This window comes from Dipodomys merriami, unplaced genomic scaffold, assembly GCF_024711535.1.
Source record: "Dipodomys merriami isolate MVZ:Mamm:240054 unplaced genomic scaffold, mDipMer1.0.p SCAF_10, whole genome shotgun sequence".
In the NCBI taxonomy this organism is placed as follows: Eukaryota; Metazoa; Chordata; class Mammalia; order Rodentia; family Heteromyidae; genus Dipodomys; species Dipodomys merriami.
Genome location: NW_027202271.1, coordinates 5,192,200 through 5,205,212, shown reverse-complemented (window position 1 = coordinate 5,205,212; position 13,013 = coordinate 5,192,200). Strand labels below are relative to the sequence as shown.

The following is a 13,013-nucleotide window of genomic DNA, read 5'->3' as shown; positions in this document are numbered from 1 at the left end:
CTATGCCTCCATCAGAAAGAATGACATTGCCCCATTTGTTAGGAAATGGAAAGACTTGGAAAAAATTATATTAAGTGAAGTAAGCCAAGCCCAAAGAAACATAGGTCCCATGGTTTCCCTTATTTGCAATATCTAGTATATGTATGAGTCAAGCAGAAAAGGTCAGACAAGTTGATGTTAGGAAAATGAACCCTAAGATATGTATTCAAATGTTTTTTTTCTTTCATGCATTTGTTTCTAGCGCATTTATAAGATGATTTCTTTGTTGCTTTGTATGTCCCTCCCCCACAGTATAACCCCTGCTTTCACTGTATTTGTTGTTGATATAATTTGTGTAGGGGAAGGGGAAAAACAAGTCATTTAAATAAGGATACAGGTGGACCCGTTGCAACAATGAGAAGTACAAGTTGTCATGTCGAAAACGAACTTTATAACTTTGGAGGGGGGAGGATTGGGTAGGGGAGCTAGGAAGGCTGGGAAGGGATGGGAAGGGGAAACAAAGGAGGAGGTGACAATGTTTGATAAGAAATGTACTCATTATCTTGCCCATGTAATTGTAACCCCTCTGTACAGTATTTTCACAATAAAAAATAAATAAAAATTAAAAAAAATTCATTTATCTCTTCCTTGCCTAGCCACTCATATAAACACAGAACTTCAAAGAAACAGATGAAATGATAGCAAAGTTCTGGCAAAACTATGAATTTGTGTTGTATTTTTTCCTCTCAGAAAATACTAGATATGTACAATCTAATTTCATGTTTTTGAAGATTGACAGAAGGTTTTCTGACATAATCACTGTTTTGGTCACATAATTACTGAGAAGTCAGGGATAAAATGACATATCTTGTGTCAAGCCAATTTATACCAAAGCCACATCTTTACATAGTGTGTGGGTGTTTTTTTTTTTTTTTTTATCAGTACCTAGGCTTAAACTCAGAGTTTCAGTCAGTTTGCTTATTTGCTCTTGGCTGGTGCTCTACCACTTGAGCCACAACTCCAACTCAGCTTTTTGCTGGTTAATTGGAGATGGAGTCTTGAGAAATTTTCTGCCTATGCTGGTTTTTAACTATGATCCTCTGGGTGTCAGCCTTTTGAATAGCAAGGATCACAGAAATGAGCCACCAGTGCCTGGACTTGTACATGTTTTGTTCAAGAATTTATTCTTTCATTCTCCCATAGCTTAGGGCAATCAGTCTTACAATACTGAACAGAAAATATAATATAACTAGAATATGTTTCTGAAAAACATAGGCTACCTTAAATTTCTTTACAAATTAAGTTTTCCTATTTAAGGTATACTCACCAACCAAAAGAAGTTGAATAAATATTACTGTCATTAATATAGTACTCTTTAATCCTTAGTTTACTTTTTTCCTTGGTTTTAGATGCCTGTTGCCTCTATTATCAAATTAAAACCTGGATATATTGAACAATACTGGATATAATATTAGTGAATGCATTGGCATGTTTTGGATATAGTGAAAGTTCCAGAAGTAATTCATAACCATTTCTTTTTACTATGCCAGTGCTGAGGCTTGAACTCAGAGTCTAGGTGTTGTCCCTTAGCTTTTTTCCCTCAAGGCTGAAGCTCTATCACTTTGAGTCACAAATCCGCTGCTAGGTTTTACTAGCAAATTGGAGATAAGACATGAAATTTTCTATCCAGGCTGGCTTTGATGCACAATCCTTCTGTCTCAGCCTTCTGAGTGGCTAAGATGACAGGTGTGAGCCACCAGTGTCTAGATGAGTTTGTAAGTTTTAATTTGGTTATTTTCCTGACTTGTGTAAGGCATTCTCAGTCTATTCTGCTTGTTTGCAGTCAGGGTATGGTTCACTCTTCCTTCTGTCCCATATTTCCACCTTGTATTTGCTACCTGCCTTGCAGTCACTTACTGCATATCTGGTTATCAAACATACTGCTATAACACAGCGATATTTGTGTTCCAGTAACCTTACATGGCAGCCATGCACTACCTCACAGTACATAGCATGATGTAAGCATTGCATCTTCTCACATCATCACAGGAAGAAAGGTGAACACAGTACATGGTATGAGAGACTGAAGGCACACAACTGTCATTACAATATATTGTTGTTCTCATTCTGTTTCATTATTGGTCATTTCTATTCATCTCTTAACTATTTCTAAGTTACCAATTCAATGTTATCACAGTTATGAATGCAAGGGGAAAGTGCATCCGTTTTCCTTATTTATTAGCTTGGTGCTTAAAGGCATCTGGAAAAAATTTCAGGACATCTCTGCAGATAAAGGGTAGCACTGGCATTATTTATTTATTTATTTATTTATTTATTTATTGGGTCCGGTCGTGGGGCCTGAACTCTGGGCCTGGGCGCTGTCCCTCAGCTCTTCAGCTCAAGGCTAGCACTCTACCACTTGAGCCACAGCACCACTTCCGGCTTTTTTCTTTTTGCTTATGTTGTGCTGAGGAACCAAACCCAGGGCCTCATGCATGCAAGGCAAATGCTCTACCACTGAGCCACCTTCCCAGCCCTTTTATTTACTTATTTTTTTTGTCAGTTGTGGGGCTTGAACTCTGGGCTTGGGTGCTGTCCCTCAGCTCTTCAGCACAAGGTAAGCACTCTAGTGCTTGAGCTACAGCACCACTTCCAGTTTTCTAGTGGTTTTTTGGAGATAAGAGTCTCATGGACTTTCCTGTGCAGGCTGGCTTTGAACTGTGATCCTCAGATCTCAGCCAACTGAGTAGCTAGGATTACAGGCGTGAGCCACTGGCGCCTGGCTAGCATTGGCATTTTTAAATGTTTTGCTGTTTAATTCAATATTAGTATCAAATCCAGGTATGGGTGGCTCACACCTGTCATCCTAAGTATTCAGGATACTGAAATCTGAAAATCATAGTTCAAAGCCAGCCCAGCACAAATGTTCTTGCAACTCTTATCTCCAATATACTAACAAAAAGCTGGAAATGGAGGCATGATTCAACAAGTATAGCAGCAGCCTTGAATGAAAAAGCCAAGAGTGAACAAGAGACCCTAAGTTCAAGCCCAGTACCAGTCCACACAGAAAACTAAATATAATATTTTATTAAAGATTGAATATAATATTTTGTCACAATTTTCAGGAATTGTAGTAAAGATGATCAAGGAGCTACATGAGTCACCTTCACCCAGATTACACACATTGGGACAATGTTTTAGAAAAGAGTAAATTCAGCTGGTGCTGGTGGTTTGCAATCCTAGCTACTCAGGAGGCTAAGATATGAAGATCATGGTTCAAAGCCAGCCCTAGGCAGGAAAGTCTGTGAGACTCTTATCTCCAATTAACCATCAAAAAGCCAGAAGTGGAGCTGTGGCTCAAGTGTTAGAGTGTTAGGCTTGAGCAAGAAAGCTCAGGAATAGCACCCAGACCTTGAGTTCAATACCCAGGACTGGCATAAAAAGAAAAAAAAAAAGGAAAGAAAAGAGCAACTCCTCCTACATACCTGTTTTATTCATTTTTAGGACATGTAAAAAACAAATATTTTGGAAAGTTATTATATAACCAAAGTATCCATAATTAAAATTAACATTTATTGGCTTATATTATCACAAAAATAATTGTTAAAATGTCAAATGCCACTGTTTAGAAAAAGCAACGTAATAAGTATGAGGCATGCCGTGGTTGTCACATAAAAAAGAATCCTTCAGGGCTGGGAAGGTGGCTCAGTGGTAGAGCACTTGCCTTGCATGCATGAGGCCCTGGGTTCAATTCCCCAGCACCACATAAGCAAAAAGGAAAAAAGCCGGAAGTAGTGCTGTGGCTCAAGTGGTAGAGCGCTAGCCTTGAACTGAAGAGCTGAGGGACAGTGCCCAGGCCCAGAGTTCAGGCCCATGATCGGACCCCCCCCCCAAAAAAAAAAGAATCCTCCATCTTCCTGAGCCTGAAGTTCCCTATCTGAAAGGATAACAAAAATTCCTGTTCTCCTTCTTGAATGGATTTATTTATAAATACAAATCCTCTTTTATCTTCACAAAAGGTAGGTTGAATAGCCCTTCAGGCCTAGCAAACAAACATGACCCAGTTTTCCAATTTGACACATTTGTAAACCCACAAAAGTATGTCATGGCAGACAGCGTAGGTGCACCCCGGGCTTGGAGAGGTAGGAGGGTAAGGTTAGGAGGGAATTTAGTTAGTGAGAAACATGGGCTCACATCCCACAAATTAGCTTTGGAATTCACCCTGCCCTAAAATAAAACCAGATGCTATTGTGTGAACCAGAGAGAAATTGCCACTGTCATGCTGTCATTTAAGGATGGATATATACTTAGCAGAACAAAATACCTCTTCTTTTTTTTTTTGTTTTTTTGGTGCTGTCCTGGGCTTGAATCAGGGCCTAGGTGCTTTTCTTGAGCTTTTTTGCTCAATGCAAGTGCTGTACCATTTGAGCTACAGCTCTACTTGTGGCTCTTTTTTATTTATTTATTTATTTAGTTTAATTGAAGATAAAGAGTCTCACAGACTTTTCTGCTTGAGCTGGCTTTGAATCATGATCTTCAAAGCTTAGCCTCCTGAGTAGCTAGGATTACAGGTTCTTGGCTTGGATCTCATCGTGAATACCATTTGAATATACTATGGCAGATTATTATTATTACTGTTTGGTGTGTGTTGGTACTGGGACTTGAACTCAGGGCCTTGTACTCTCCCTTAGCTTTTTTCCACTCAAGGCTGATAATCTACCACTTGAGCCAGACTTCCAATCCTGTCTTCTTTTTTCTTTGCTAGCTAATTGAAGGTAAGAATCTCACAAACTTTTCTGTCCAGATAGCTTTGAACCATGATCCTCAGATCTCAGCCTACAGAGTTGCTGGGACTGTGTGAGTCACTGGTGCAGCTTGATTAATTTTCTTCCAAAGAATATTTTTGGGTTTTGTCTCCTTTCTCCTCCCTGACTGTAAACTTGGAATTTCTCCTAATAAAGACTTGTATGGAAGTCCTCACTATGAGATTTTTGTACCCATGAGTGACTTTCCTGGCACTTTTCTGTTTCTAGAGTAAGTGCTAATTCTAGATTAAACATTGGTCTCTGTTAATGGGATCATGAACTACTACATGGTTCCTAATCTTTAGGACCTCCATGCTATACATTTCACATGCCTGTTTGGTATTTATTCCCACTACTTCTTGGTTGATGAAACTAAACTGAAAAGATTCTACATTACTGTTTTCCTAAGTTCCTTGCTCTTCTGAAATCAACACACAGACACAGACACAGACACACACAGACACACACACACTCACACACACTCACACACACACACACACACATACACACACACGAGTGTGTATTTATCTTTCCTTACCGGGAGGAAGATGTTGGCTCAGTCGTCTGTCTTTGCACACGTGAATGTTTAATTAAATGTTCTTTTAAAGCTGTTTGGACTTCAGCTGGGATGTCAGGGGAAGTGTGGCTGATTTTGATTGCGGGCTCCATGGCTTTTACCACTGGCTTTTCTTGTTCTTTGTCTTCTTTTTTCTCTTCTGTCTCCAAGACTTGCGTGGGAGCCTGGGAAGGGCTTTGTGGAGCTGCACTTGCACTGGGGGCAACAGGTTTGCTTTTCCAGCAAGGCCAGCACAACTTCCAGAACACAAAAAGTGAGACCACTAACAGAGCCAGCCCACAGAAGCTCACCACAACGGCTAACAGGCTGACAGAAATATCTGCAAAAAAAAAAAAGGGTGACAATGGATGGAAAGAAATATTCATCAGTATTGTGCACCACAAGGCAGAAAGAGGGAGGTATGAAAGATACCTGGAAAGTCTCATTCCAGTTAAGAGTCTTCCTCTGTGTGCAGGAAAAGCCTGATGCATGCATGCTAGCTCCCAGTACACCACAAAGGACTTGAGATTTTTTGAGGCTGTATGAGTCCAGGGGCCTGGGTGCTGTCCTAGAGCTTTTTGGCTCAAGGCTAGTGCTTTAGCACTTGCGCTACAGTTGCATTTTTGGCTTTTTGTGGTTAACTGGTGATAAGTGTCTTGCAGACTTTCCTGACTGGCCTGGTTTTGAACTGTGATCCTTCAGATTTCTGCCTCCTGAGTACTGGGATTCTAGGTGTGAGCCACTGGCACCTGTGTTAGCCCAATGAGCTACTTTCCCATATCTTAGCATGCTTTTTCCCCTTCCCATAGCTTAGCATGCTCCTTTCCTAGGCAACACTAGGCCCATTTAGTAAAGGCAGGAAATAATCAGCCTCCAGCCCTCCCCCTCCCTTTACCTTGAGATGGCATTCCTCTGGGTCAGCCATCACCATATAAGGAAGCAAGATCCCTTAGAGTGACCTTCAGCTGGAGGCCCCTTATCTACTACTGAGGAAGCAGCCATAAATCCCTAGTCCACCATGATGAAGCCCCTGAGCCTCACGTCCACACTAGGGTCTCCACCTCCTAAATCTTGTAGGTTATAAAAGGTCACCCAACACCAGACACAATAGCTGGTGCTTCTTCTCTCTTGTGAGAGGAGTCTTGTTGGTCCCTTTACTGGCAATAAACCTTTTCTTTGTTCTTTGTACCTGGATGGTTTTCTGGCAAAGTCTAATTTACTCTAACAACCTGGCTATGGGACCTTTGGTTTTGTAAGTCAAGGCTGCCAATCTGCCATATGCCATGAAGCTACTGACGGCTTCATTGTTGGTCTAAAGAGAACTCACTCATTGTCTAAGCTGAGCATAGTCTTAAACAGTTATATAACCTGCTTATTAAAAGATCAGTGAGAGTTACACAGTACTATAGTCTTTTTTTTTAATTTAATTTTATTTTATTTGTGAACATACTGTACAGAGGAGTTACAATTACGTGGTCAGGATAATGCAGTACTATAGTCTTAAGTGCTACATAATTACTTACATTATAAAACTCTGGGGAAAAAATCTGCTCTTAGCCAGGACTGGTGGCTTACACCTATAATCCTAGGTACTTAGGAGGCTGAGATCTGAGGACCACAGTTCAAAATCAGTCTGTGAGGCTCTCATCTCCAATTAACTAGCAAAAAGTCAGAAGTAGGACTGTAGCTCAAGTTAGAGTTAGTGTCAAGCAGAAGAGCTCAGGGACAGTGCCCAGGCCTTGGATTCAACCCCCTTGACCAGCACACACACACACACACACACACACACACACACACACACACACACACACAAGCTATATCTAACCCAACCCTCTCCTCAATTTTCTTAGTTTCATAGGCTATGCATTGCATATTATGAATGCATATTCTGCACTGCATATTATGGTTCCTCTCTTTGGGAGTCTCCTCCCTCCCTTTGACTCCTCCACCTTCAACACCTTTCAAATGCCAGTGTCCTGGTATTCATGTGAGTCATTTTTTTTCTAAGGAGTTACCTGCTTGAATTCTTCCTTACAAATACCATAGTTCATACATTTGTGTACACTTGCATACAACATTGTATGTGTTTACTCCATAGAGGAAATGTGAATCCAAACAACACTGAGATCTCATCTCACCCATGCTAGAACAGCCATCATCAAGAATATGAATAACAGATGCTGGCCAGGGTGTGTGGGAGCAAGAACCCTAATACACTATTTGTGGGATTAAGATAAATTGTTATCTAGGTATCATCCAAATATTCTTTTAAAATAGTTAAAATAATAGTATATGTTTATTGATATGTTGACTGATAGATGAGTCAAGGATATATGGTTTTAAAAGTTAATAAGCTTTGGTAAATACTGGTCCCTGTTCACGCCTGTGATTCTAGCTACTCAAGAGACTGAGATATGATGATTCAGATTCAAAGCCAATACTGGCAGAAAAGTCTGTGCAACACTGATTTCCAAAAGGGTAGAATGTCAGCCTTGAGAAAAAAAGTAGCTGATAGTGGGAGGCCCTGAGTTTAAGCCCTAGTACCAGCAACACACACACACACACACACACACACACACACACACACACACACACACACACACACACACACACATGCATTAAGAAAATAAATCAGAAAGAAGACGCAAATCTTCCTCGCACAGAAATTCCAAGCAATTTATGTAGCTCCACCCTCAAGGCTTAAATCTTCACTTGATTTCAGACTGCTGGCCTCTAAGACAGTGAGGAAGTAAGTTTCCATGGTTCAAGCCATCCAGGCTGAATATTTTCCTATAGCCACCCTAATTTACTCATACAGTCTAATGATAATAGTCTTTAAGTGACATTCTAATTTTACTAGGGCATATCCCTCCTCAGACTTAACCAATGGTAAAAATGAATGGGTTGGTTCATCCCCAGCATTAATAAACAAAACATGTTCTTATAAAACCATAAATATATACAACCATACAACATTTGTGTGTTTATATTGCTGTGGAAAATAATCCAGGAAGAAGCAAGTAGTACTAGAAGAACTGGTGAATTCAGCTTCATTATGCTGGAGAGTCCAGCGGAGTTCTGATACAAAGTCTGAGTCCCAACCAACAGGAATACAATCCTTCTATAGCACTTGCTTTCTGGTTTTGGCTCTGGATAGAGCACAGGTGTTCTGAGTTTTGGTTTGCCCCAATGCCTACAGTTGCTCAGAAATTACCTGGTTCTTCCTTTATGCTAATCAGTTTGAGAATCTGAAAGATATGGACAAATTTCTAGCAAATATTGACATACCCAAAATAAACCAAGATGATTTAAACCAACTTAACAGATCCATGTCAAGCACTAAAATAGCAATAGCAGTAGGAGACCTCCCACCCAAGAAAAGCCCAGGACCAGATAGATTTACAGGTGAATTCTACAAGGCCTTCAAAGCAGACTCACACCAATACTCCTCCATCTCTTCAATGAAATTTAAAGCAAAAATTCACTACCACACTCTTTTTATGAAGCCAGCATAACCCCCATCCCAAAACCTGGCAGGGACACATCAAAGAAAGAGAACTATAGAGCCATTTCTTTGATGAATATCAACACAAAACTTCTCAACAAAATCTTGGCCAATCGGTTTCAACAACTCATTAAAAAAATCATACACCACCATCAAACAGGATTCATTTCAGGAATGCAAAGCTAGTTCAATATATGCAAAACAATTACTATAATTCATCACATCAACAAGAGCAAGGATGATAACCACATGGTAATATCAATAGATGCAGAAAAAGCATTTGACAAGATCCAACACCCCTTTATGATGAAATCTCTGGAAAACCTAGGAATCCATGGGACATTCTTCAATATAATAAAGGTTCAGGAACAAGACAAGGATGTCCACTCTTCACTCCTCTTCAACCTAGTATTAGAATGCCTGGCTAGGGCAATAAGACAAGATGCAGACATAAAGGGGATCCAAATAGGGAAAGAAGAAGTAAAACTCTCCTTTGCAGATGACATGATCTTGAATTTGAAGAACCCCATGGACTCCACTCCAAAGTTACTTGAGCTGATCAGAAACTTAGGCAAAATAGCAGGGTATAAAATTAACCCTCAGAAATCAATGGCTTTCCTGTATGCCAATAATGAGAAGAGTGTGGCTGAAATTAGGAAAGCAACTCCATTCGTAATAGCCCCACAAAAAAAAATAAAATACTTAGGAGTGAACATAACAAAAAAGGTGAAGGTCCTGTATGACAAAACCTTTAAAAATCTGAAAAAGGAAATTAAAGCAGAACTAAGGAAGTGGAAAAACCTCCCATGCTCCTAGATTGGAAAGATCAACATTGTGAAAATGGCAATACTTCTAAAGGCTATCTACAAATTCAATGTGATACCTATCAATATCCCAACCTCACTCTTCAATAAAATAGAAGAAGCAATCCAAAAATACATTTGGAACAATAAAAGACCCCAAACAGCAAAAACAATACTTAGTAAAAAAGAACAGCACTGGAGGAATATCAATTCCAAATTCCAAACTCTACTACAAAGCCATAGTAATCAAAACAGCTTGATACTGGCATAAAAACAGACCTGAGGACCAATGGAATAGGACCAAAGACCCAGAAATGAACCCACAGACCTATAACCACCTAATCTTTGACAAGGAGCTAAAGAAATAGAATGGAAGAAAGACAGCCTTTCTAGTAACTGGTGCTGGCAAAATTGGTTAATCACCTGTAGAAAACAAAAGCTAGATCTGTATATATCACCATGTACCAGAATCAACTCCAAATGGATCAAAGACCTCGAAATAAAAGCATACTCCATGAAAACATTACAGGAAGGAATAGGAGAAACTCTAGGGCTCCTTGGCACAGGCTGAAATTTTCTTAATAGAGACCCAGAAGCACAACAAATCAAAGAAAGGTTGGACAAATGGGATTGCATGAAACTGCAGAGCTTCTGCAAGGCAAAGGAGATAGCTAGCAAGATCAACAGCAAGCCCTCAAACTGGGAGAAGATCTTCACTAGCCATACAACAGACAAGGGTCTCATATCTAAAATATACCTGAAACTGAAAACACTAAATCTCCCAACAAGAAATCCTCAAAGAAACAACTGCCTGAATAATAAATGGGCTAAAGACTTAAAGAGAGACTTCTCTAGAGGAAATAAGAATGACCAGTAGACACATGAAGAAATGCTCAACTTCTCTAGCCATAAAAGAAATGCAAATCAAGACAACACTGAGATTCCATCTCACCCCAGTTAGAATGGCTATAATCAAAAAATCTAGTAACAACAGATGTTGGAGGGACTGTGGCAAAAAGGGAACCCTACTGCATTGTTGGTGGTAGTGAAAACTTGTTCAACCACTCTGGAAAGCTGTATAGAGGTTCCTCAAAAGACTCCACATAGAGCTCCCTTATGACCCAGCAATCCCACTTTGGGGCATTTACCCAAAGAATCACAAACAAGGTCATACCAAAGCTACCAGCACAACCATGTTCATTGCAGTATTATTTACCATAGCCAACCCAAATGCCCCTCAGTAGATGAATAGATCAAGAAAATGTGGCATATGTATATATATATATATATATATATATACATATATATACACATATTATATATATATATATATATATATATATATATATATATCCTATGCCTCAGTCAGAAAGAATGACATTGCCACATTTGTTAGGAAATGGAAAGACTTGGAAAAAATTATATTAAATGAAGTAAGCCAAGCCCAAAGAAACATAGGTCCATGGTTTCCCTTGTTTTCAATGAGTAGTACATGTCTAGGACAAGCAGAGAAGGTCAAAGGCTATGTACATATGACCACATAAGATAATGTTAAGCAAAATGTACCCCAAGACAGGGACACAAATGGTTTTTTTCTTCTAGCTAATGTTGTTAATGTATTTACAATGTACTATGTGATTCTTTTGTTTCATTTCTATGTTCTTCCCACGGTATAACCCCTGTTTTCACTGGATTTGATGCCGGTGTTTTGCATCTTGTATATACATTTTTGTGATTTGGGAAGGGGAAGGGATATTGCAGAATGCTTAAATGGGGATGCAGGCTGACCCATTGTGACGACGAGATGTACAGGACACTATGTTGAAAACAAACTTTACAATGTGTGTGGGGGGGTGCAGGAGGAGTTGGGGAGGTGGGGAAGGAAGTGATGGTAAGGGGAAAACAAAGGAGGAGGTAACAATACTCGGTACGATGTACTCATTACCCTACTCATGTAACTGTAACCCCTCTGTACAACATTTTTTTTACAACATCTCTCTCTCTCTCTCTCTCTCTCTCTCTCTCTCTCTCTCTCTCTCTCTCTCTCTCTCTCTCTCAGAGAAAGAGAGAGAGAGAGAGAAATTACCTGCTTCTGGCAATAGCAGGCTTTTCCTTATGAAACTGAGTTAATTCTGATAATGGCAAGGTTGAGCTAGTTCAGGTAAAGGCAGGTTTTTCTTATCAATATATGTGGCTCACTATCTATTTCTTCTTGCAACTTACGTGTTTTATCACCTATACTGAAGATCTAACATTATGCTAGGGTATAACATTCCACAAGAATCCATCTTTATGCACAGTTAAATTCTGCTCAGTGGTAGATAGTCCAACATAGTGAATACCTTTCTCCTCATAGCTTGTATTTGTGACTTAAAAAAAATTATTATTATTATTTTGGTTGGTCATGGGGCTTGAACTTTGGGCCTGTGTGCTGTTCCTCGGCTCTTCAGCTCAAGGTGAGCGCTCTACCACTTCAGCCACAGTGCCACTAGTGCCCAACCAACATCTTTTCTTTGTTTTTGTTTTTTTTCTTACTCAGGGTATCGGCCTTGAGGAAATAAAAGTCCCTCCAGGCCACCGTTCGTAAGAGATGGCATTGACATTCATCTATTTTCATTTTGAGGAAGAGCCCTGTGGAAATCTCTGAGTCTAATTCCATCTTCCTTAGTACTAAGATTTGTCTTCCTAAAATTGCCATCCTATTCTGTCACTTGAACGACTATAAACTATTTCCTCTAAACCAAAGCACTTTTAAAAGAGAAAGGCTGTGCTATCAATAAAGCCAGGGTAGCAGGTTCTGTCCTTAGAACGGAGATATATAGTCCCTGTGCCTTTCTCAACCTTGCCTCCTTCCTGGTCTTCTCTAAGTCATCTGAGCCCATTCCCAACTTGTCATGATATCCTTTAGCATCTTTGTGATTTGACCCCTAACTACAGATCCACTACATTTTTCTGCCACTCTCTTACCCTAACCATGCATTATTTTTTTAAAGATTTTGGGCTCGGGGACTGTCTCATGTAGTTGTAATCCATTTGATCCTCCTGAAAAATCTACATGCTTCATTCAACAATCAGTTGCAACAGTATTATCTCCTTGGAGGCCTCTCTGCCTCTATTCCTTCCTTCTTTCTTTCCTTCCTCCCTCCCCCCACCCCTCACCCTGCCCCTACCCTTCATTTCCTCTGATTCTGGAGCTTGAATTCAGGGCCTGGGTGCTGTTCCTGGGCTTTTGTGCTTAAGGCATTCTTAGAGCCATAGCTCCACATCTGGCTTTTTGGTGGTTAATTGGAAATAAGAGTCACATAGACTTTTCTGCCTTGGCTGGCTTTGAACCAAGATCCTCAGATCTTAGCCTCCTGAGTCAA

The 13,013-nt window shown here is 39.9% G+C and overlaps 1 protein-coding gene across 1 annotated transcript in view; it reads right to left on the bottom strand.

Annotated features, from left to right (window-relative positions):
* Window positions 1-13,013, bottom strand: part of Syt10 (synaptotagmin 10) — an 83,272-nt gene that overhangs the window by 51,749 nt on the left and 18,510 nt on the right. Inside the window, exon 2 of the mRNA XM_070038820.1 lies at window positions 5,323-5,680. Within this exon, the coding sequence (XP_069894921.1) occupies window positions 5,323-5,680 (358 nt within the window). The remainder of the gene's footprint in view (window positions 1-5,322; window positions 5,681-13,013) is intronic.